Source organism: Henckelia pumila, unplaced genomic scaffold, assembly GCF_033568475.1.
Source record: "Henckelia pumila isolate YLH828 unplaced genomic scaffold, ASM3356847v2 CTG_461:::fragment_3, whole genome shotgun sequence".
In the NCBI taxonomy this organism is placed as follows: domain Eukaryota; kingdom Viridiplantae; phylum Streptophyta; class Magnoliopsida; order Lamiales; family Gesneriaceae; genus Henckelia; species Henckelia pumila.
The window spans coordinates 4,126,718-4,152,536 of record NW_027331831.1 but is presented as its reverse complement, the minus strand read 5'-3'; the positions used below and the strand labels follow the sequence as shown (position 1 = coordinate 4,152,536).

Here is a 25,819-nt window from a genome sequence, read left to right as displayed (position 1 = left end):
TATCAATTATTACGCGTAGAGTTCACTTTGGTGGGAAATTTTCTTTATTAACTTTTAACCAGAAGACTTGGCCCGTCCATTGAAATCAGCTTATTGGTTGATATTCTGTTTGCTAGGCTCGACAAAATATATTAAATAAAAGATTTCTTAAATTTGCCAAACAACAATTCTAGAGATGAGTAGAATAGTCGACACGCATCATAAAATTAATGGATGGTATTTCTTTTCCCCCGAAAGAAATTAATGGATGGTATTTCTTTTCCCCCGAAAGTCAAATGCTGGCACTATGAATCCAATCATGATGTAGATTAGCAAAAATATATATTCTAAGATAAAAATTAAATACACGGCCTATGAAATCATTTACAGCTGACTTGAAACAACCAATGACCGACCGGCCTATATGCAAAAGAGTCCAACAAGTCGGCAATAAATACTAGTAAAATCAGAAAGTAAGCAACGAAGGCTTAAAAGCATTTGCTATTTGTCTGTTGATATCCTCAGATCCAGTGCCGATTAGACGAGGTCACGAGGCACTCCCAAGACTTGAACCTCATCTTGCAAGTCATTCATTATCCACAAGTACGAATCACCGTCGAATTCTCTATGAATGGACAAGTTTATCAGACGCCGGTGGCTTCTTCAACCGTGAAACACATTCCAGATTTTAGTGGAAGTAGACACCAATAAGAACCTCCACCATCTATAAAACCACTCAGCCATTTGATTTTATGAGAGCCAACAGGGAAAGCAGAAACATCGAGCAAACAAGAGGCGAATCCTTGCCCTTGTTTGTTAAGTTCAAAGGACACGCATTCAGTTACCATGCAACGATCATCATCTTGGTCTCTGCTACTCTCCATAGGGCCAATGACATATCTATACAGCTTTTCGTTCAACCCTATCATATCATCGATTTCTTGATCTTGCTCACTGAAGTGAGCTTTCCCTTTACAATCTCCCATCTCAGTATTCTGACTATGTAGTTTACAATTAAGAATGCAATAAACTTTGGTGAGTGGACCTCGCAGGCCAGAAGGGAAGTTTCTCAATTGAAAACACAAACTCAAGGAGAGATGGAACCCTGACAAAACAGATATATTGTCTAGACTTTTACCATCCGCATCCACGACAAAGAGCTCAAAGGAAGCAGCGGGCCTGAATCGTGTTTACAACAATTAAAAAGAATTAGACAAATATCAACACTGCCTAAGCTAAACTCTTAACACAAAAATTTGAGAATTGAAGTTCGAGAGGTGCAGCTTCTATGCCAGTTAACACTAACTTTGCTCATGCAGTGAAAGAGACTTTGTATTTGACAAAGAAAATTGATCTCTTGCAAACATTATGATATTAGGACTACTGTGTTATTTGGGTATATGCTAATATTAAAGAAGACAAGATACAACTAGCCTCTTGTGGTTTGAAATTCCTTAGTAATTCTTCTTCAACGTACCTGACTTGAAAAAAGTGATTCGGAGTCCGGAATGGGATCAAAAACAATTTTGAGATAACATTCGACAACAGCTGACATCCATCGGTAATAACCTGTACTACTCCATCACCATCTTGCACGCAGCTCGCCTCTTTTTGCAAGGAAACAATCCTTGTTACCGAATCCTCACAAAGTTTGTGCAAGACTCTAGACTCATAACCAACAACTGAAATTTGAGTTTGAAACCTTAAATAAGAATGGCCTTTGTAGTTCTGGAAGGATTTCAAAAGATAAAGAAGATCTCTTCTTATATGAGCATCCTTTTGCCTCAATCGCCCAGCTAAATCTTGTACAAGTGAAGCATGGAATTGATCCTCTGAGTTTTCATGTTTATGAATATGAAATTTTTCTGAAGAATGCAAATTCGGAATTAGGAAGGCAAAACCAGCAATAAAGGCCAAGAGGGAACAACTCAGTGCAAGTGCTGCGATAATCATTATACTTTGCCTATTCATGCCTATGGAAGAGAGAATCAATAAATCCAACTCTCGAGCTAATTTCTTCATCTGGTTGGAGACCTCAGTCAACGTGTAAATTGATGAACCAAGTGTGCGAGATGTAGAATCGCATGGAAACAGAATACATCTTTCCAGTTGCTCTCTGGGTGGAGGGTCGTCTTTAATACAAGAAATTGTGTCCAATAGCTTCATCATATCAACAACAGTTCGAAGGAACTTTGCTCTTATGGTTAAAAGCCATATTTGGAAACTGAAAAGCTGACCCATATCAGAAGTTGCTAGTAGTTCCTCTGATGATAGAAGCAAATTGTGAGTTCCAAGAAGAATATCCATGTAATTGTGTTTGACCTTCCAGCCAATGCCTTGTCCTTCAGCAAAATTGATTTCGGAAGGATAACTAGAGGTACTTTGGTCGAGTGAAAAAAATGATTGCATCTGCTTTTCAGAGGTTGAAAACTGAGCCAAGGATTTCAACCAGCAGAAATAGGAAGCAGACTTAACCACTTTCATGAGTTGTTCAAATACAAAAGCAGCGGTGGACCATGCCCCCAGACATGCAGCAACTTTTCCAACTTTATAAGCAGACCAATAACTGTAACCTCCCAATATCTTCTCCACCCAATTAATAGTGGATATATCAGGCTGAAGAACTGCATCAACATATAACGGACTCGAGGTTTTACTAGAAGATATAAATTTTCCTATCATATGAATGTAGTTGGCATGCAAGTGCAACAAGAGAAAGTAGGTCATGCTGGTATCTATACCAAAATAACTACACTGGCTCAGTTTTCCTGCTTGAAGCTTCAACGTCTCCAAAACTTGGTAGATTTCAGTATCAATTTCTCCAATATTTTTCAAGCAAGCAACTAAAATTTTTGATACATAAAGCATGAGTTTTGATTTGATTGGCTCATGAGTTGTGAAGGCAGTTTCCTCAGCATCCATGTTATTGTCAAGCTTACTTGTTAGTTTACCTATGAATAAGTGTATTTCTTTCAGTACCATGCAACAAAGAAAAGAATGCTTTTCAACCAGGATAAATAAAAGGTTAAAAAAGCTTTTAATCTCAAGCTCTGAAGAAAACTCATGCTGCTCGACTTCGACCTTTGGTGTTAGCAGGAAAAGGATTCGATCTAAAGCAAATGAGATCACCTTGCAAGCCAGGCTGATAGCACTTCTGCCCGACACTACATCAGCTCGTCCCAAAACCTTTTCAGACAGATGGGACAGAATCCTAACAGCTAACACTCTGATTGGCGCAATGGACGATTTTACCATATTCTCAACAACCACCAATAGCTTCACAAAAAGCTCAGGAATCTCCATCCATGGAATTGTGGATGAATAAAGTAGAAAAACCTGCATAGCATCATAACACATTAAACTCAGAAAAAAAAATTTATGATGATTCATTATGACAAGAATAGGAAAAACCTTATGTAAGACTTTAGAGGCGTCAAGCTGCTGTATGACTGGAAACTCAGATTTGTTCAGAATCTCAAATAACTTTTGGACCGTGTCTGCACTTGAGGGAAAATTCCAAACTCCTCTGGCTAAGATGAAGAGATGGCATCTTAATGACGTTGCTCGTAAATGCAAAGATTTATCTTCACTCAGAAACATTGTAAGCAATTCTACCTGCAAGTGGTAATTTGCCATGTATAAAATGACGAACAAAGCAAGTAGGAAAAAAAAAATCAAACAAGTCATATCTGAACGACAGGCCATAATAACCAACCAATGCAAGACCTCTATAACATATCCACTGGGTTGCAATTTTGTTAGATTTAACATATTACAGTTTCATTTTTCACAACCATCATAACTTAACTGAGACCATCAAGCAGTAAATTAAACAATCTTGAATTGTTGAAAGTTTAAGGGTTAAAATCCCCGCTAACCAATTCTGGTGTTGTTTTATTACTTTTATCCCGCTTACATTTTTCCCCTTCTCCAAGTAAATTTAGGCCCAACACATTTGAGCCCATAAAACTATTATCCACTTAATTATTTAAACCAGTCTACTTAAGCCCCTAACAAAATCCTTGGAGAAAGTATTGAGATCCAGTATCTGTAATAATCCAGAAAAACCTATCAGCACAATTACCTAGAGTTGCACACAACAATCAATCTCTTTGCATCATTTTCTTACAGCACAACCTTATGGAGTCCTTGCTTTCCTCTTACTTTCACTTCAGCTTTAAAGTTTCATTCCTTGGGTATAGGGAGGATAAAAATGTCCTAATTGAACCCTTTAACATTTTGAAGTTACATGAGCAACGAAGCCATGGTTTTGATACATTAAAAAGAAAAAAAGCAAATTGGTATCTGAACTGGAACTCAAAGCTTCCATCTAACAGCAATAATACATAAAATAGAAAAGTAAACTTGTACCTGGCTGGGAATTAAAACCTTCCACCTAAAAGCAATTCTGGATAGTGAAATCAACATAATGGTAGAGAAGTCATCTTCGGAAGAATCCATTAGAAGCTTGAAACCTAACTGTAATGAGTAGTTAAAAAGAGCAACATGTACTAACATATCAAATCATCACAAACTTATAATGAGCGGTTATAGAGAGCAACATGTCCTGAAATGTCAAATTATACCTCAACAGCATGCAAATTATACTCGCAGTTCAATTAACACATGTTCTATACATGGCACAAGACATCTTATTTTAAAAATTTGGTCACGGGGAGAAAGAAAATTTTAAAACCCCTTGCATTGAATTCGGTGGCATGTCTTCTTGATTTCAGAATTTTCCCCTGAAAGCATGGTTTTATGGGTTTAATAAGCTTAAATTCCTTGAGAGAAAGAGATACATCATGAAATAGGAAAATAATGAACAACTGAACCTGTCTGTAAGTGTAAAGATAGGTGGGCAAGATTTTAAACCTTATATGCCTTATCTGCAAGTGAAAATGAGCAGCACACGTTGCCAAATTTTTGTGCTCCTGCTAACTTTACATCCCTTGATATTTTTGGTGATATAAGCATTGTGGTTAGTATCTCCAAGAAAACATTCCCAAAGTCATCTGACAATTCACACAAGCATCCTGCAGCAAACAGAGAGGCCTTTACCTGCAAATATAAGAACAATTTGTGCATAATCATAACAAAGAACATGCTATAAAAGATCAATATTTGGTGTGCACTGTTAGTGTGAACATCCAACCAAAGCGCGTGAAAATAAGCAGCTTATCATGACAAGAACACGTACAGCTAGGTAATGCAAATATTATGATGAAAGACTACGACTTTCCAAATGGTAGCTTAAACCTATGAAAAACCTCTGCAGTCACATCACTGCAAACAACCCTCTAATAGCATACAAACTGGCATGCATTTGTAGCAAACATACACAGCACCAATGCACTAACCATGACACGGCATCCCACACAATGGACACCAATTACAAATAGAGAATAAGAACATCTCTGGAATGTTTGGTTTCATCTGGAGATGTTTCTCACAGCTTTCGGAAATTGTTTTGGACAATGTAATATACGTAAGGTTTTGTTTTATAAAGTAAATATTATTTACAACACATGTCAAGAAAGAAAGAGATTATCTAATAAGTATTGTATATAGAATTTTTAATGATATGTATAAGTATAACATTTAAAACTTTACAATATAGTGTATTCAATTATAACATAGTATAACAATAGAGTATTTTTAAGTAAGTGAATAAAAATTGAACTAAAAATATTTATTACCTTGGAAGATGTAAAAATTACAGGAAAATATACTTTGGGACGCTGTATAGATTTAAAAACATTGATGAATGCTTGGTCTAATTCCAGTCATGTCAAACATTTTCAGATAATGAATCCAAACATAGCTCAAGTATTTTGTCCAGCCAAACAGACCAACACATGGCTATGCATAGTTACGAGTTGACCAAAGGGGTTTAAGAGCAAAAGTTGTACCTGCAAAGAATGTATATCCCTCAAAGGATGCTATATCACATACAACTCTTATTTACAAAGAAGCTCAAACATGAACTGAATGTGGTCCATTTTAAGAAAACTGAGAGAGAATCAAGTTTGTCTATGCGATGTTCACTTTCCTCTATTTCAATTCCTCCACCCTATAACACTTTATGTGAATCTTCGCATCAATATACACTATTCAGAGTTCACACAGCATAAGAGTTCTTAAACTTTTGAATGCACTTAATTTAAGAAATTGGAAAACCAAAGCCAACATACTATCATCCAGCAAAAAATACACATCCATATCAAACCGCATAGCACAGCCCCACAGAAGACTATACTGAGTATCAAGCTACTTAGGTTGAACTATAGACTCCACAACAAATCTTAGTACAATCATTAGCATAATCAATTGAACTTATAAAAATACCATATCCCACACCATACTGAAACTCCAAATTGCTGGGCTTAAACTTAAATCCTTTACCTCAAGAACATCACTGGACACCAAACTGGACAGCACGATGTACCTTATATCCGCACAATCTTTCGCAATATTAGCCCAGCAACCAAACATCAGCAAGGCCGAAACTCTTTCCTCAGCATCCCCATGATCAAAAACTTCTTTTAATCTCCTTAACAACTCCAAGTAATTCTCCAATCTATCCTTGCTCAAAATGCCATCCTCGCCACCATCTCTTTTCCTCCTCCTCCTCCTAATTCTCAAGAAAAGTTTCACAACCTCGTTTTTCGTCTGCTTGTTTCCTAACCTAAACGCGTCTGCCAAACGCAGAAAAATGGAATTCAGGAAAAGCTTCTCCTCACCGGGAATTAAACCAAACAATCTATACTCTGCAACCACCTTTGGTCTCGATTCTTCATTCCACCACTTAAGATGAGAGCCGATTTCTTTTAACGCTTCAACAGTTTTACCTGAACCATTCATAAAGATTCAACATACACAGAAAAAGAAGCTGAACATTTTCAAATTTTCGAAAGTCAAGTACCAGGTTCTTTGGAACGGAGGTTTTTGTCAAGCTGAATGCTCCACTCCATAGCACATGCCGCCGGAATTTTCTCCATATCAATCAATCAACGCCTAAAAAGCGCGAATCTTTCTCTTTCGGTGTCGAGGTGGTGAGACTTGGGAAGGAATAGTAACCGAAGTTGAGGTGCGCGGGGGAAGAGGAAGCGGAGCGGACCTATTAAGATTGGGCCGAAGCCCAAACTAGCTCGATCCACTGGATGGGGGATTTTTCCTAATTTCAAAACCCGGCGGGCCCGGCTACTTCTTTTAATTTTTTTTTATTTCTTAAATTATATATTTTTAATTAATTATGTCTTTTTAAAAAATAATATCATTAATTTATTAAAATTAATTAAATTATTCTTATTAACAAACTAATAGTTATATTGATAATAATAATAATAATAATAATAATAATAATATGAAAATACATTTTTCATTTTTATTCCAAAGGTCCTAAATTTACAAAATCATAATCAAACAAAATAAAGAAAATCACATATATGCACATATAATTATCTATTACACATCTAAAAAATATGATTTATTAATTATACATTCGAAAAAAGTTATAAAATATTTAAAATAACAAACTAATTGTAAAACTTAATGATAATAAAAAAAAATAAAACCCACCCAAAAAGAAGGCGAAGAAGAAATCATTTTAAAATCGCACAAATGGAAGCAGCAGACCGACCTATTTCTATTTTTCAATATTTCTGCTTATTATTTATTGAGAAACACATGCTCCGATTATTAGCCCATTGTCTTTTTTTTTTTTTTTTTTTTATAAAAACCAAAAAATAATAATTGATATGTACACACGTGTTTCAGTTAATTAAAGTTAAATTCCTAATTAAATTTTGATATATTGGTGAATTTTTCCAAATTTCCAAAAATATCTTTGATCATCCAACTTCATATTTCACATAATCACATCTCATCTCCTACTATTTCAATTTAAATTTTTTAAACAAACAAAACCACTTATTTATCAATTTTTTACAGCCCACAAGTAGCATACGTGTCACAACATAAACACATATTCACGTATTTTTTACTCGTCACAAATAAACATGATATATGCGTGTTTGATTTTTTATACAGATTAAACAAATCATTAGAAAAACTAAAATATATACAATTTTTTAAATTTTATGTTAGTTCATTAAAATATATTAAAATATATATATATATATATACATATATATACGTTGTTCAAGACTCTATTAATACAATTATATTAGTAAAATAAAGAGAAAAAAAATACTACTAAACTTTGCAATACAAAACCAAAATAATTGGGATATGAAAGCAAGTAAAAGAAAAAAACCCACTCTTAATGATTACGCTGTGAGAAATGGTAACTCACGCCATGCTAATTAATGTTACGTCATTATAACGTTATTAAGCCGTAAGAGTCGTTTTAGTCATAGAATCAAAATCATCCTTGTATTCATTTATTTAATTATATTCACCTCAATCATCCTTCATATTCATCGATATTCTTTATTTATTATTTTTTTAAAAACAATCCATATTCAATTTTACTAGCTAGCATAATATTATAACTTCACGTACGTCAAGCATACGTAAGTTTCAACCAGTTAGTCAAAATATATCATTATAGTACCATGCAATCAATAAAATATTATTCAATTGAAATCATATTCTTGTAGAGGATATATGCACCTAAATATCAAATCAAATTTCATTTTTTCTAGATTAATTTATGATACAAGCCGGATAATATCTTTTTTAATTAATTGTGAGACTGTTAACCGTTACGATTTAGAATCTGAAACCTCGTTTCGAAATTAAAATTTTGGTTATTGATGGACTATATATATATCGTTAGTAGAAATATTATACACAAAGATCGTGATCCACCAATATTCATATCATATGTTCATATCAACTTGTCACCCTTAATCACGACGTATATTGTCATATACAAAATAGGTTTTTTGTGAGATTAATCGATTTTATTTGTTTCTATTTATAATAAAATAAAAAATAATATTTTTTAGTGATTGATCAAGTCGGGTCAATATTCATCTCATGAAATAAACTCATGAGTCGCATAAATTTTTAATGTGCGTCAAATATATGTATGATGGACGACATAATAAATAAAGAAGATAAAAAGAAAAAAATAATAATAATATGAAAGGGGGGTGGGTTGAAGTTGAAGGTTGATTTGGGCCCCTCGCTTAGCAAAGCAGTATTTAACTTGCTAATTAAGAGTCGATCCACAGAATGTGAACTGAGCCCAGTTGCGTCCAAAATATGGTACGTATTCCATTCCGTGTTCGTGTGCGTATCGTAGCCACGTGTGCCAATAATAATATAAATCAAAATATTTATGTTCTTTTGAAACTCAATTTGCCATTTGACAGACTCCAATTTCTCAAAAAAAAAAAAATTACTTCACAATATCTATAAATAATATATATATACAACAAATTTAAACTTTACACCGACTCTACATACAAAAAGTCAAAACCATCCTATGGATATATCAAGTTCAACTTCTGACCCCAGTCAACATTACAATACATCGAGCACTCCTCTTATAATATCACGAAGCATCTCTATGAACTTGAAGCGAGGGACGGTGCACTCCGACGAGGAAGTCATATTGGCGTCGAGCCGGCCCAAGAAGCGCGCGGGGAGGAAGAAGTTCAAGGAGACGCGACACCCCGTGTACCGCGGGGTGAGGCAACGGAACTCGAAATGGGCTTGCGAGCTGCGGGAGCCGAGCAAGCAGAAGAGGATCTGGCTGGGGACGTATCCCACCGCGGAGATGGCGGCGCGAGCTCACGACGTGGCCGCATTGGCGCTGAGGGGCCACGCTGCCTGTCTCAATTTCGCGGACTCGGTTTCGCTCCTGCGTGTTCCCTCGTCCAAGGACGCGAAAGACATCCGGAAGGCCGCGATGGATGCGGCGGAGGCGTTCAGGCCGAGGCCGGGGGACGAGGGCTCGACTCCGATCGTCGAGCACGCGGTGATCGATGCGGCGGAATCAAGAAATAGTTATGGGAGCAATATGGATATATTTGAGACGAATGATGCTGTAGGAGGCATGTGTGAGGGGGTTTTGATGTCGCCGGAGAACTTGGATAGGAGCTGCTATAGTTGGGATGACATGGAAAGCGATGCTGAAGTGGAGTTATGGAGCTACTCCATTTGATTTTGTTTTTCGATGTGGGACATATCACACATATATATTTTTTTGCTGTGAAATATATGAATATATAGGAAAGACTATTTTTGTATGATATTATTAGTATTTGTATTTGTGTGTAGAGATATATATTTTAGAGCAACTAGGAAATCAGTCACCATACTATTTCTAGTCGTATTTAAAGCAGATTGACCAAGTTTTTGTAGCCCGACCAATTTGTTGTAGCTATTATTATTATTTTCATGAAGTTGCCTTTTTTTTATTTATCCCTATTAAAAAAACGGTAAAATAGGAAAAAAATTGAATTTAATGTATATAATTTTTATGAAGTTTTTTAATAGTGATTTGTAAATAAAATGAAGAAAGTCATAAATAAAACATCATAATTTATTTATATACAAGTTATCAAACATTTGGTAATAAAAATGATAATTTATTTAATATGAGAAAGATGTGAAAGCTAAATATATTATATAATTAAAATAAGGGGTTCATCATTAAGAAGCTATTAAAATAAGATAAACTCCAACCGACTCATTCCCAAACATTTCTCAATTATTATTATCTACTTTATTCGTCTTAATTTATATAAGTTTTTCTTTTCGTTTAATGTCAAATATATAAGTTTTATTTTTAATAATTTAAACAATCGAGTGGATGGTTGCCGTTGAGTCGTTGACCATTGTGTGCTCACTTAAATTGAGTTCAGATTTGCAGGCAACACACAAACTCTCACGACATATCATTAATCCAATATTTATATTATCTTTGATATGTATAATTATATGATTGGTAATAAGAACAGCCTGTTTCTGTTGAATTTTACAAATCTATTTTTTTTTCATTTTTAATATTGATGCGGACAAATAATTGTCTCCCTTAATAAGTGTAAATCGAATGATTCTCAAAATTATGAGGTATGAACTCAAGCGATTTTCTGCTTCGCTATATCACCTGAAGAAGTCCGATGATCTCCTATATTTGATTTCCTCTGAGTTGTCACCTGCTTCACGAACAAACGTTAGAGGCGCCGGGTGATCACCCGGCGATAACCCTTCGACGCTTAAGTCAGCGACCTGCTCCGCGATAACAAAAGTTGAGAGCTTTTGGAATGAGTCAATTACCTTGAAATGAAGAAATCCACGGATATTTATAGGCAAAAAATGTGCTTAATTGCGAATTAGCCCTTTTAGGGTCTAAAAATGCAAATCAACCCTTCCAGGGTTTAAGAATTATCAATTGGCCCTCCAAGTGCCTAAAAATTAGGGTTTGATCATTTTAAAATGTAAATATTACAAATTGAGTCCACTTACTTTATTTAAATATATTGAAATGTGCTCATACTCATCAAATATTATCTTTGATATATATAATTATATGATCGGTAATAAGAACACCTGTTTCTGTTGAATTTTACAAATCTAATATTTTTTTTTATTTTTAATCAATAAATACATAGATTTTTATTATTTACATTGAAATAAATAGCATACATACAAAATAAGTTTAATAATTACTTTTATTTTTTTTTAGCACGGTCTTCAAAAGAAATGCTTCTTTCTATTATCGTAAAAACCATGGGCTAATTACATCCACACTCCTTGTGAAAAGTCTAAAAGACATAAAACCCCATAAAAAATATTAATAAGCTAATGCATCCCTCAGTTTTTAAAAATGTAGCACATTTCACCCTTATGTTACACAAACTCAGACACATTTATATCCTCTCATAGGGTTTTTATGCTAATTTTTTTAAAACATAGGGTCTAACATGCTATTAATTTTACACAGGGTGTTTTATGCCTTTTAAACTTTTCACAGGGGATGTGAATGCAATTAGCCCTAAAAACCATTTTTATTTTTTTGTAGTTTTGTAAACAAACATCCACTTATTTATTCTTATAAAAATAATAAATTTGAAATAAGAAACAATAATAATAAAGAATAAGCTCGCATTGAATTAATAAATTGATTTTTTTTTTTGAAATCTTGAATTAATAATTGATTAAGCAATATATAAAAGGTGAATCAACAAAGAATCTTTTGTTCAATATCCGTATTACAATTGCAAACCGTGTTCGTTAAAGGTACAAAAACCAACCATAAATTAATTGTTTCTCATTTTGGACCGACTGGCTAAATTATTTAGGATTATTTCAAGAATCTGTTGACTTTAATACTCTATTCTAATAATGGGATGTTAACATTACAATCAAATTTGATGTCTCATTCGCTTCAAAAAAATAAAAAAAAAAATTTATTTTGATGTCTCATTAGTTTCTCTTGCTCAAATCCTTCGACTTGCTGCAGACAATACCAAATTTCCAACAAATTTACATGTAATTGACAAAAAAGGAAAAGAGTGGCAGTGAAGTTTGCTCAATTCTGATGCCTTTCTTGTTCATTTCCATTCAGAAGAAGGCCTTTTTGCTAAAAAAAATCCAACCTTTATTGCTTCCTCTAGAGTTAAAAGAGAGCCCACTGGTATTAGAAAAACCAAAGATGATTTGGGATTTTTAGTGCAATTTTCATGTTTTTGATTGATTTATAGGGAGAAAAGACAGATATGAAGAAGGAAGATCAAGCAAGGTCTCTCTTTGGGATATCTTTAACAGATAGACCCACTTGGCAGCAGTTCTTGATCTGTTCCTCTGGTTTCTTCTTTGGTTATCTTGTCAATGGCGTTTGCGAGGTATTTTTCTCTTGTTTTGAATCAAAAGAAAATTTTAAAATTTATCGGGCAAAAATTTTAAAGCCCTTTTCTCCTTTTCAAAAAACTGATTAATTTTGAGTAGTCTGATTGGGTCTGGGTTAATTCAGTTTTTGTCTTGTGTATATAAGTACTAAGAAAATGAGTTTTGGGAGTTTTTGTAAAGAAGTTCGTTCAGAATTTAATTTTGTAACTCGTAATGGAAGTGTCATTTTACCAAGGTTGGTTATTGATTTTACCGACTTCACCAAAAAGAAAAAGCAAAAATCAATCAACATTTTTCTTGGCTTTCATGGGAGTACTTAAATATTGAGGGCGTGATCAAAAGCTGATATCTTTAATGGGGTGCACATGAAAATTTCAGTTTCTACTCTAGGTCTAGGAGGTGGCTAACCCTTTTCTTTTTTATAGCCCAGTATTTATGTATTGCGAAGGTAGAATAAATGAAGTTTTTACTGTTTTTTTTACTGCAGGAGTATGTGTACAATCGCTTACAATTCAGGTAAATAGATTCGTACTTGCTTCAACTCATTCAATTTGCACATATTTGATCGAGAACCGTGTTAGGGGATGAATTTTTTATTATGAAATTGCGATGTTTTGCAGCTACGGATGGTATTTTACCTTCGTGCAAGGTTTGGTATATCTGGTGCTGATATATTTGCAGGGATTCACCACCAAGCAAATGGTGAATCCATGGAAAACATATGTCAAGTTATCGGCTGTTCTTATGGGCTCTCATGGACTAACGAAGGGTTCTTTGGCTTATCTTAATTATCCCGCACAAATCATGTTTAAGTCTACAAAGGTATACAAGATAGTGAATAATTAAGAAGAATTAACTAATATATGGATTTTGTGGTAGTTTTTTTTAAAAGAAAAATTGAAGCAGAAGCCTAAAAGCATTTAGCTTTTTTGAAGTTCTTAATTGTTAAAAAAGGCATAACCAAATGAATGAAAGTGCTTTTTCATAAAAACTTCTGCTTCCAAACGCATTGCAAAGTATATTAACTATGAAGGAGAAGATATATGTTGGTGCTGTGGAGAGGCTGAGGTCGTCGAACACTCTTTCTTTGACCATTTCTTTCAAGTTCGAATTTGTATATTGGTGTCATACAGAACTGGTTGTTCTTTTACATGTTTCTCATTTGGCCATTCCTTTCAAGTTTCAATCTGTATATAATTAGTGTAATTGAAAGTTAGTGTTTGTTGAATGTATTGTGTTTGGTGGTTTCTTCGAGTTCCCACCTGTTTATTGATATCATGGAGCGTTGGTGATCGTTAAATAGGTCACGTTCAGTCGATTCTTTTCACACCAATTTGTCAAATATCTAATGTTCAGCATTTCTTTCCACTCCGATTTGTATATCGGTGTAATGGAGAGTTGGTTATCGTTTAATATTTCACGTTTGCTGCTTTCTTTTAACTCAAATTCGCATGTATTGTGAATTTATTGAATTCTCGTGTTTATTTTGTTTGTCGGAGAACAGGTGCTGCCAGTGATGGTGATGGGTACATTTATCCCCGGCTTGAGACGAAAATACCCTGTTCATGAATATATTTCCGCAACACTTCTTGTTGTTGGCTTAATTCTTTTCACCTTAGCAGATGCCAACACTTCTCCAAACTTTAGTGTCGTCGGTGTTGTGATGATCACGGGTGCTCTAGTCATGGATGCGTTTCTTGGTAACCTTCAAGAAGCAATTTTCACCGTGAATCCCGAAACTACTCAGGTGTTTATAGTCTATCTCCTTTCTTTTTGTTAGATGCATGAGCATGAACCAATGATTGCCTTACTGGCTAACTTTAAGAAGTTTGTTAAGTAGATGGAAATGCTATTTTGTTCGACGGTGGTCGGTTTGCCTTTCCTGTTGCCGCCAATGATATTGACAGGGGAGTTGTTCAAGGCATGGAACTCTTGTTACGAGGTAAATGTTAGTCATCCTTTTTCCTCAGGCAAAATATTCCTCATCCCACTTTTGATAACTTCCTCTACATTGTATGGCACCAATGTCTTGTGTAGCTGTCGAGATATTCTAACAATCGAATTGAAGTACTTGAGCTTCTGTATGTTGTAAAAGATTTCGACATGCACTTTCATTGTTCACAGAGCTATAGCTTGCCGTCCAGTAACAATTATCTAGTAGAAAAGAAAGTGTTAATTTGGAGCAATTCAATTCATTATTTTGCTTGCATTGCATCTTTGCTTTTGTGTTGCAGCATCCTTACGTTTACGGCGTGCTAGTCTTCGAATCAATGGCGACTTTTGTTGGTCAAGTCTCTGTGTTGTCCCTCATTGCCATTTTCGGTGCTGCCACTACAGCTATGGTAACTTAGCTCCTACCCTCGAAAATTCTTCGATTACACGACCTCAGGAAACCAGATACATTTTCTAACAGCTGGTGCATTTCGATACAGGTAACAACAGCAAGAAAGGCAGTAACTTTGCTGTTGTCATTTGTAATTTTTACGAAACCGCTTACTGAACAACATGGCTCTGGATTGCTCTTGATCGCCATGGGAATCGTCCTGAAGCTCCTTCCAGACAGTAAACTTCCCAGTCGAGCAGCACCGTCTGATGCCAGAGTCATGCAGAAGCCACTCGAAAACAAAGGCCATGAAGATGAGGAGAAAAGGCCATTAGTCTGAGTTTTTTAACATAGCTGAAGATATTGATTTTTCTTTTCTCACACGTCTTCCATTTTCTGGTAAAGAAATTACAACAACATTGTTATTGGTACTTGGTGATTTCTTTTAAAGTTGAATTGATTTTTTCCCCTTTCCTTCAAATGTATAAATTTTCAAAGAAAGCATGTACAAACTCTCTGTGTGGAAAGTTTTTTTAATTTACATTGGTACTTGTTGGGTACACATTATACGAACATAAATTAGTTTTTCCGTGTACAATAGTTGGTATGTTAATTAATTTTGGCGTAAAAAATTTAGTTTGAATAATTACCTTGTAACTTCGATCCTCTAGCGCTCATGAACAAGTTTGCATATTGGCAACTACAAATCACATTATTTTCAAGAGAATTATCACTAATTAGTGTTAATCTCAGGTGCATCATCATGAGATAGAAAACTATGAAAATTGAAGAATAAAATAGACACCAAGATTACGTGAAAAAACCCCAAAAATTATTTGGGTAAAAACCATGGGCAAGATGAAAAGATTTCACTATAATATTTGAAGAATTACAACCTCTCTATGTGTTTTCAAAGAGACAGTCACTCTTTTAATACATGATAAAACCTATCTCACAAATATATATAGAAATACACTCAAATGTATTGAATGTAATTAAATTGGAAGGGAACTCAGAAGATGGGATGCTTGAAACTGATTCAGAATCTATCTATTTATAGATGAGCAAACCGCGTGCAAACCGCGTCTTCTGAATTACAAAACAAAAGAATTTTCTCTTGTTTGAGCCCAAGCTCCTGCAATAACCTTTTAATTCATATTGCCTCCTTGCAAACTTGAGTAGCTGTCATGTATTCTGCCTCCGTTGTAAAAAATGCCACAACTGTTTGCAGTTTTGAAACCCAGCTTACTGCACCTCTGATAAGTGAATTTTGTGTGCATTATTTCATGTTATTTTTATGTCTATGTTGCATGCATTCGTATTGTTCTATGTGTATTTTTATGTTTTTTATTGCATGCATGTGCATTTCACTCTCCGGGTTTTATTTGAAGGAAATATTGAAGAAATGAAGAATTTGGAGCAAGAAAAGAGCTGCAAGAATGAATTACGGAGCAGCCTAGGTCAAAAATTCATTTTTAGTATTAAGGAGATTCAAATCCGATCTTCACCATTCAAAATGAAGTTCAAGATGTTTTGAAGCTGTTTTCCAAATTTCAGTTCGATCCGACGACTAGAACTCGAGATATGAATTTTTCAAAATCGTTGCACGGAGCAGAAAATTCCAGGCGCTCGAGCGAGATTTACTCGCTCAAGCATGAGATACATTTCCAGAATCTTGCTTTTCATGGCGCGCTCGAGCGAGAATTGATCTTGCTCGAGCGCAAATCGGAGTTCCGGAGGGCGCATTATGAAGGCGCGCTCGAGCGAGAAATCTACTAGCTCGAGTGCATGTTTCGAACAAATCATTACACATACACCACTTTCCTCAATTTTATTCCATCGGATAAAGGGGTTGAAGCGAACCAAATATGTTCGTGAGCTTTTCTAGTCGATTGGTTCGATAAATATTTGATTCGTATTCGAACTTATCGAAATCGAGTCGAATTCGAACATTTCGAACTTTTTTTCGAGCCGAGTTTGAGCTAAAATTATTTTATTCGACAGTTCGCAAGCTTTAATATTTAATTAATATAATATAATATAATTATATAATAAATATATATACATTTCTAACTTTTTCGAATATTTTGAGATTTTTGAACCATAATATCCGAACAATAGTTACGAATAGGTTCGAATATTTCGAATCGAACTCGAGGCAAAATATTTGAAAATCAAGCTTCGAATCGAGCTCGAACTCGAATATACTAATATCAAGCCGAATTCGAACCTTAAAATTTTAACATTATTTGTCTCAATTCGATTCGTTTGTAACTCTAAATTCGGATGATTATAAATAGCTTAAAACTACTAGCATTTATGTATATTACTCAAATTTTGCAAGTTAATTAGTAGTTAGATGGTAAAGTTAATTTTTGCTTGCCAACTATTAATTAATAATCAATCTTTATCATTGGTTTGGTATGTTTTTTTGGCTATCTCAATGGCCCGTAGACGACCCGCACTGTACACCTAAAATGACAGATAATTTAACCCTGCTGAGTCACATGATTATTTAAGTTGGGGCTAGGATAAAGGGCATATTTACTATTATACCCTTTATAAATGAATATAAAATTAAAAAAAAACTTTTCAAATTGTTTGTCCGCTTTTCTTTCTTATCTTATTACTTTTCTTGACTTGTCTTGGTTAATCCATCAGAACCCAATGAATAATGCGAGTACAATACGCTACTCGGAGAGAGAATGAAATCTTTTAAACTAATAATAAAAATATAAGTTCTTTTCGAAAATTGTGCTAAACCCAATGAACAAATTTACTACCCACTTTTTAATTTTAATTTATAATTTATTTTTCAGATAATATTATTAACGAGAATAATTAGTAAATAATAACATATAAAATGATTAATTATAAGAAATATTAATTAAAATAATATGAATTCATTTAATAATATTATATTAATTATACCATTATCTAATAAGAACAAATTATTGATGGATGATAACAAACAAATTGATTTAACTAATATTGACAAAGATAGTTAAGATGAAGTATAAGTTCTAAGTAAGAAATACATGTCAATAAAATAATAAAAATAATGCATATTAATATTTAAATTAAAAATAAAAATAATTTACATTTCGAATAATAAAAATATTAAGATTTCCATCACTATTTATTATAAAAATATTTCATATTCTTAAAAATGAGAATAAAACTGAATAATAAAAAAATAAAAATTTAAAATTTAAAATTTATAACAATGTTGTTACTAATATTAATATCATCATATTATTATCACAGTTATTTTCATTTATTATTATTTATACTAGTTATTATATATATTTTATTATTGGGAGTATTTTTGTCATTTTTAGGTAATACACAAAATTAATTAATCATATTAAAATCATACCAAACATCATATATTTTATAACGATAAATAATTTGTCCTTACATTTCAATATTTTATTATTTCAATTACATATAATTTTACTATCCTATCATTCAACCCAAACGGACTCTGAAGTAATAATAATAATAATAATAATAATAATAATAATTATTATTATTATTATTATTATTATTATATATTTGTGAGAAAATCTTTCACTATTATGTCATGACTTATAAACACTGAAGTAAGAATTATTATATATATATTTGTGGGACAATATTTTCATGATAATTTTTATTATAAATATAACTACGTTGACCCGTTTTTTAAGGGTTAATTGCCAATCACTCCCTAAACCACTTTATAACTTATTTATAAATCCCTACATAAATAAAACTTACTTTCAACTCCCTGGAGAGAGAAATTTTTGTTTCTAAATACCAATTTTACCCTTATCTTAAAAAAAATAAATAAATAAATAAATAAATGAGAGAATGGATAATAAAAACAAAACTAATCCAAATAATATATATATATAAATTCAAATTAAAATCAAAGAACATAAACCATATCATATACATGCTTATGTTGATACAGGAGCAAGTATGTGTTTAGGAAGCAAGCATATACGTTCAAATCATTATTGGAAGAAATATGATAAAAGATTAAAAGTTCGAATAGGAGATGAATCAATAATCATGCTTAATACAGTAGCAGAAAAATTAAAAATATAAATAGAAGAAACAAAATTTGTAATACCCATTATATATCAAATAGAATCAGGAATGGACATTATAATAGGAAATAACTTTTTAAGAGAATATCTTCCCTTTACACAATTTGAAGATCACATAACTTTAAACAAATGATCATCAATGATTTACATTCCCAAAATACGAACAACATTTCGCGTAGGAAATGAAGGATTTACAAAGAATTTTCATAAACGAAATACAAATCCAATAGAACTAAAAATAGAAAATATTTTAACGATTAATCCTGAAAAAGAAATCATGAGAAAATTTCATGATATTTGTTCTGAAAATCCTCAGGACAAAATTAAGAAAAGAAAACAATTCATTGCTTCAATAAAACTCAAAGACCCTAATATCACAATCCGTGAAGCACCAAGAAGATGTAACATGGATGATGTAAAAATATTTGAAAAAGAAGTTCAAGAATTATTAAAACTTAAGATAATCATCCCTAGTAAAAGTCCACACTCTTCACCAGCCTTTTATGTCAGTAAAAAAGATACTGATAAGAAAAGAATGGTAATTGATTATCGAAAAATGAATAAAGCAACAATTATGGATGAATATTATATCCCAAATAAGAATGATTTACTATCTTATATAGGAAAAATGAAATATTTTTTCAGTTTAGATTGTAAATCAGGATTCTGGCAAATTCAACTAGAACCACAAACACAATTACTTACAGCATTCAGTTGTCCAAAAGGACAGTATCAATGAACTGTATTACCTTTCGGACTTAAACAAGCACCAGGTATCTTTCAAAAATATATGGATGAATCTTTTAAATCATATATAGATTTTTTTTGTGTTTATATAGATGGCATATTAATTTATTCAAAAACACTAGATCAACATTATAAAGATCTCATGACAGTTTTAGATATTTGTCATAAAGATGGAATTATACTTTCTGAAAAGAAAGCACAATTATTCAAAACAAAAATAAATTATTTAGGATTACAAATAGAAGATGGAAAACATTGTTTACAACCGCATATACTTAAGAAAAGTAATGATTTTCCTAGTGAAATCAAGGATAAAGATCAATTAAGAAGTTTTTTAGGATTATTTACTTATTCTGGAAATTACATTAAGAAACTTGCAGAAATCAGAAAACCTCTTCAGGTAAAACTTAAACAGGACTATAAGTGGAAATGGTCGAAAGAAGATACTAATTACATAGACACTATTAAAAAGAAAATAATTAGTAATCTTCCTGAATTATATTTTCCTTCAAATAAAGATATAATAATAATTGAAACAGACGCTTCAGATGAATACTGGGGAGCATGTTTAAAAGCTTATACTGGAGAAAAAATTTAGAAGAACTTACTAAAACAACTACTAGAAATAATGAAGAATTATGCAACTATACATCAGGAACTTTTCAAGGTGCACAATTAAATTATCATTCGAATAAAAAAGAATTATTAGCTTTAATATTCACAATTAAAACTTATGAAATTTATCTTATTTCTAAACCGTTTTTAGTAAGAACAGATAATATGAATTTAACATATTTCAAGACAAGGAAAATATCAAGAAATGCAGGGAAAAATGCAGGAAGGTTAATTAGATGGCAATTGGAATTGAACCATTATCAGTTCGAGATCCAACATGTCAAAGGAACGGATAATTTATTACCCGACGCATTAACCAGAGAACTTCATCCAAACTATACTATCCGTAGTAACGGAATAACAAAGGAGATCCTAAGTGATCCAAAAAATGACTGTGAGTCATCCGAACATGCCTCAGAAAGCATAGGGAATATAAATTAATGAAATGAGATTTATATTCAGAAACATAAATTACTCTTTGAGTAAAATAATCAATTTAAGATTGATTCAATTCTTGCAAAAGAATTTATAAATGCAATGATACACATAATAAAACTATCCGAATTACTCACGAAAAGAGTTATTTTACTAACCATTATATATATAAATATGTTTTCTTGTGCAGAGTATAATCAAGATGGATCAACTAAGTCAATTAAAAGAACAATTGATTGAATTGCGGGAAGAAATTCAAATTCTTCAACTAAAAGAAAGGAATTTGAGTAGAAAAATTCAAAGGACAGAAGAAAAGATGATAACTTCATCATCATCATCCTCACCAAGAACACCAATCAAAATGGCAACTCCATTTGACAAAATAATGGAGATAAAAGAGAAACAGTCAGTGGTCACAGCCAACACTGACAAAGAAAAAGAAAAGAAAAAAGAACCGATGGACACAGCCAGCACCGAAAAAAATAAAAAAGAAGAAAGGACGTTTAAAAGTGCCCTTGAAAAGAAAGAAAGAAAGATGGTCAATCTGCGACCACAAAAACCAATTTTTGAAAAAACAAATTTTTCAGAAAAACTCAAGACCGAATTCTTTGAAACACTAAACTATTTGAGAATAGCCAAACCATCTACAGAATCTTGGCTACAAACTTATGACACACAGAGCATATCAAGAGCAAGAACACTGCAAGGTGTTCCAGCGCATGAAGTCGCAAGATTCTTTTCAAATGGATTATTAAGTGGATTGGAAGTCAGTCCCAACAATCAAAAAATAGAACTATTTCCATATCAGTTGAGAAATAGTATCATCCAGTTCAAGAAAGCAGTCTTTAAGGACGATCCAGTATTAACATTGAGTATTCACTCAACCCTTCCAGATTGGGATGATAACAAATTCTATCAACCAATGGTATATATTCAATGTCGAAAACAAAAAGACAAGTTCTTCTTCGAAGGATCAAATGAAGAGAAACCAGTAATGGATACTCAACACTTCCTGAGATAAGAATAAAGACATTGATTGATATGATCTCAAAGACAGGAAAGATTGATGAAAACACAAAGGTTAAAATAAATTTTGCAACCAGTAAAATTTTATTAACCACTGGACACAAGGAGACAATCCAAAAGAAAGAACAAGCCATGTTAGCTCAATTCGAAGCTCCAATCTATGAAGCAAGAGTTGACATGACCCGAGAAACCCAACAAATGTTATGTCAAAGACTAAGAATAATGATTTCCACTCACAAATGTGGACATTGCCAACCCATTCAGACAGAAGAAGTAGATGTCAAAGAGGACAAACCAGCTGTCAAAGAATACAAACCAATAAAGAAATGGTCCGAATGCACCAGTGATTCAGAGAGTGACACAATGTAAAAACAAATGAAATCGTGGACCACACCACATGTTAAAGGCATCCACTCAGATGTAAAATGAGCTGTTTCCATTATGTAGTGTCGGGTGGTCCCCCTCTTTTTTTTATTTTTAATTATGTATGCGTTTATCCACGCCTATAAAAGGAGATGTTTTGTATTGTAAAAAAAAAAAAAAAGAAGTGAAGTTTGAGTATCTCTCTCTTCTTAAAGTTTCTTACAATCTGGTTCATACAAGACGTATGAAAACTATCAGAAACTAAGAAACATAAAATCAGAAACAAAATAAGCCTTATGGCTAATAACTAAACAAGCAGGGCGTAAGGAGGATAAGGTTGGAAACCAACCATTGAATATTCATGGTTAGAGTAAACCTGGAGATCCATAGAGCAAGTACCAGTTGATCAAGTGATCGTTAAGGGAAAGCAAGGATTTGGCCTCTTCTCAAAACCAAGATTCATTCAAACAAGATAACCTTCCTAAACCTCCTGCAGCCCTTAATTCAAAGAAATAGTCAAAATACATTAATCATGTCATAATCCTTTATAAGAAATGGAAGATTAATAATAAAAAACTGGTTCGAAATAAAAGATGATCATGAATATGATACATTTCATGAATATCGTTTAAATACTTCTGATTTAACCATATTTGAATCAATTTATCAACTAAAATTTGTATTAATAACCCATGAATGGAACCAAACTAATATGAAAACATTTATCTGTTATAAATGAATCAGATCTGTAAATCCATGAATAAGAAAATTCATAAGAATTTTAAGAATTCCGCAACCTGGTATCAGAGCTTAAATAAAGCAGATTATTAATGCCTGGATTAACTTTAGATATTGAGATTAAAAATTTATTTGATAAAATAATCTTACTAAAAGATTTATGTCAAATAGATCAATTATGGAATAAAATAAAAGATCTCCAAACCTTTTATTTCAAAAATCATAAAAAAGAACATTTTTCAAGCAACTGGAAAATGATAATTCAAATTTCTGAAAACGATGAAATTGAAGACATAACAATATGTTATGAATAAGAACAAACTTTGTTATCGAAATCCGATCAAAAAAAACAAAATAATAAAAGTAACAATTTTTACTAAATGAAAATGGTATGAGAATACAAAAATGAATATCTTTAATTTATATTCTCAAAATATAAATTTTTATATAGAAAATTGTGAAAACAATTTGAAACATCTTAAAAATTGTCAATCTTCAATTGATAGTTTCGAAGATTTTCAGAATTTATTAGAACAGATAGATTCAACAAAAAGGCTTTTAATAGCCTTAAGAAAATTAAGAAGTTCTATCATCTGTTATAATGACAGAAGTAACAATTTCAAATCAAAACAGTCAGATCGATGAATCTGAAGAAAACCAAGAGTATAATTTGAATATTATATTCAATCAAAGTAAGTTTGCTGAAATACAGAAAACAAGATTTTCTAATTCAAAAACAAATCTAATAGACCAACCAGAAATACTAAGTAAGATTTTAAATTTTATTAATCCTAAAAAAAATTTAATTTATTATTCGATTCGTACAAAAGAACGATCTTGTAAAATAAATAACGAATCAAGGTCTAATACTCTGAAGTTATTAACAACTCAAGATATTAATACTATCATGGCAAAAGCCAGTGAAAAAGAACGATTTGAACTGAAATATGTTCATATCGGAGGAATTGAAATAATAATATCAGCTCACTACCGAGAAGGAATAGATACACCAATTGAAATAACAGTTCGTGACAAAAGAATACGTAATTTCGAGGATTCTATCCTTGGAAAAATTGAAGGAAATTTATGTTACAAAAAGATGAAATTTTGTATTTATCCACAATACAATATATCTCTTTTTGATAAAAACATAAATGACGTTTTAACATTAGATTATTACTTTTATAAAAATAATCTTATGTTAACAGGAAACTATCTGATCAATATAAACTATGTTGTCGGGTTAGCAATAAGTAATAATTCTCAAATAGGATTAATTTCAACAAAACCAGCTATTTCTGTTGAAAGAATGTTTGAAAATATTACAAGAATTGAACACCCTCGAAAAGCATTTATTGAAGAAATAAATCCCTATAAAAGATGGAGTTCAGATGACCTCCAAATCACAAAACAGTCTATACCAAGAAGATCATTATCATTTGCTAGAAATGATGAAGATATTCTTGATAAGATTGGAACCATGAATCAAAATATTCTTAAAATTAAACAAGCTATTGTTAATGAGTCAACCTCATTGCAATGACGTCCTTAATAAAATTAGAAAAAGATCTAGGAGATTTAGAAAATAATATTAGTAAGATCAATCTATCAATACAAGAATTAGAGAAGAATTTCAAAGAATATATTGATTTAGCAACGACTAGATTAATAATTGAACAAGAAAGACATAGTAATGAAATATTAAACTATCTTAAGGAAGTTCTTCCAATAGATAAAGGAAAAAGAAAAATGGAAGAAGAACCACCATTCAAAATTGAATCATGGTATAGAAATCCCCTTAGTTATGGCAAACATAAGTATGAAGATATTTAGTGAATCCGACTCATCTGATTTTGAACAAATAGGAGTAAATACAGAAGAATTATATCATTCACATCAGGACTCAGAACAATACAGAGATATGGATATTTCAGAATCAGAATTTGAAGATGATTCTAGACCACGATTAAATCTACGAACGAATGTAGAAGGTAGTGGTGGAAGAGATGATGAAGAATTTAAATATAATAGAGACCAATACTCTGGATCTTATAAAGATGTTAGAGATATTCTTAGAGAATCAAAAACATCAGGATTTGTGAAACAGAATATTTTAGATTTAGGTTGTTCAACAGCCAAAGAAAGAAAATCAAAGATAGATCATTGGGCAAATGAACTATCAGTATAAATTCAATTAACACCATTATTAGACAAAAGTGAGAATATTCAAGTTTTAACTCATGGGATGATAAAAATGACACTGGTAGGAGCAGTAAGAACTTGGGCTGAAAACCTAGTAATTACTAATCTACCACAAGGAATGACAGGACATTGATATTTTGAACTTTTTGTTGATGCCTTGTACCAAGAATTTTTAGGAGTTTCTAATAATGATGCTAATTTGGTAGCTAAGAATATAGAACAAAATAGAGCAATCTTTATATTAGATAATATTAAATTATGCAATTTATGTTACTTAGAAGAATTTATTTGTGATTATGAAACAAACTGTTATCAATTATTAGATGCTGATAAAAAGAAACATTATAAACTAAGTATCTTTAATAAGATACCTAATATACCTATACACAGTAAAGATAAATTCTTAACTAGTCCTTATGCTAAAACTTTAGGAGGAGCTATTAAATTCATCAAAGACATAATAACA

The 25,819-nt window shown here is 32.3% G+C and overlaps 3 protein-coding genes across 7 annotated transcripts; 2 read left to right on the top strand and 1 right to left on the bottom strand.

The window, feature by feature from the left end:
- Nucleotides 1-201: 201 nt before the first annotated feature.
- LOC140871787 (uncharacterized) lies at nt 202-7,052 on the bottom strand. 5 transcript variants are annotated; one of them, XM_073274484.1, is made up of 8 exons: nt 6,905-6,963; nt 6,760-6,830; nt 6,385-6,677; nt 4,855-5,040; nt 4,351-4,458; nt 3,391-3,594; nt 1,457-3,315; nt 202-1,158 (listed from the first exon to the last, which is right to left on the bottom strand). In XM_073274484.1, exons 3-8 carry the CDS (start codon nt 6,472-6,474, stop codon nt 624-626), a joined length of 2,982 nt encoding a protein of 993 aa, XP_073130585.1. In that variant the 5' UTR covers nt 6,475-6,677; nt 6,760-6,830; nt 6,905-6,963; the 3' UTR covers nt 202-623. The 5 variants fall into 5 exon arrangements, with proteins under 5 accessions (XP_073130585.1, XP_073130586.1, XP_073130587.1 ...); XM_073274485.1 differs by having other exon boundaries at nt 6,385-6,610; nt 6,723-6,830; nt 6,905-6,921; XM_073274486.1 differs by having other exon boundaries at nt 6,428-6,610; nt 6,723-6,830; nt 6,905-6,921.
- A 2,272-nt stretch (nt 7,053-9,324) lies between these two features.
- On the top strand, nt 9,325-10,354 carry LOC140871744 (dehydration-responsive element-binding protein 1E-like). Its single transcript, XM_073274424.1, has one exon. The coding sequence runs from the start codon at nt 9,437-9,439 to the stop codon at nt 10,115-10,117; it is 681 nt and encodes a 226-aa protein (XP_073130525.1). The 5' UTR covers nt 9,325-9,436; the 3' UTR covers nt 10,118-10,354.
- Nucleotides 10,355-12,271: 1,917 nt separating this feature from the next.
- LOC140871538 (UDP-galactose/UDP-glucose transporter 2-like) lies at nt 12,272-15,692 on the top strand. Its single transcript, XM_073274080.1, has 7 exons — nt 12,272-12,803; nt 13,295-13,323; nt 13,428-13,629; nt 14,312-14,554; nt 14,648-14,749; nt 15,042-15,149; nt 15,240-15,692. The coding sequence occupies exons 1-7, from the start codon at nt 12,678-12,680 to the stop codon at nt 15,468-15,470; spliced, it is 1,041 nt and encodes a 346-aa protein (XP_073130181.1). The 5' UTR covers nt 12,272-12,677; the 3' UTR covers nt 15,471-15,692.
- Nucleotides 15,693-25,819: the final 10,127 nt, after the last annotated feature.

Bases quoted from the DNA above. Each gene is read 5' to 3' on its own strand.
- LOC140871787 (XM_073274483.1), bottom strand. From the start codon at position 6,980: ATGGAGAAAATTCCGGCGGCATGTGCTATGGAGTGGAGCATTCAGCTT. The intron at 6,831-6,904 runs GTACTTGACTTT...TGAATGGTTCAG, and splicing joins CCTCCGTTCCAAAGAACCTG to GTAAAACTGTTGAAGCGTTA. The intron at 1,159-1,456 runs GTACGTTGAAGA...AACACGATTCAG, and splicing joins AATCACTTTTTTCAAGTCAG to GCCCGCTGCTTCCTTTGAGC.
- LOC140871744 (XM_073274424.1), top strand. From the start codon at position 9,437: ATGGATATATCAAGTTCAACTTCTGACCCCAGTCAACATTACAATACA.
- LOC140871538 (XM_073274080.1), top strand. From the start codon at position 12,678: ATGAAGAAGGAAGATCAAGCAAGGTCTCTCTTTGGGATATCTTTAACA. The intron at 12,804-13,294 runs GTATTTTTCTCT...TTTTTACTGCAG, and splicing joins TTGTCAATGGCGTTTGCGAG to GAGTATGTGTACAATCGCTT. The intron at 13,324-13,427 runs GTAAATAGATTC...GATGTTTTGCAG, and splicing joins TACAATCGCTTACAATTCAG to CTACGGATGGTATTTTACCT.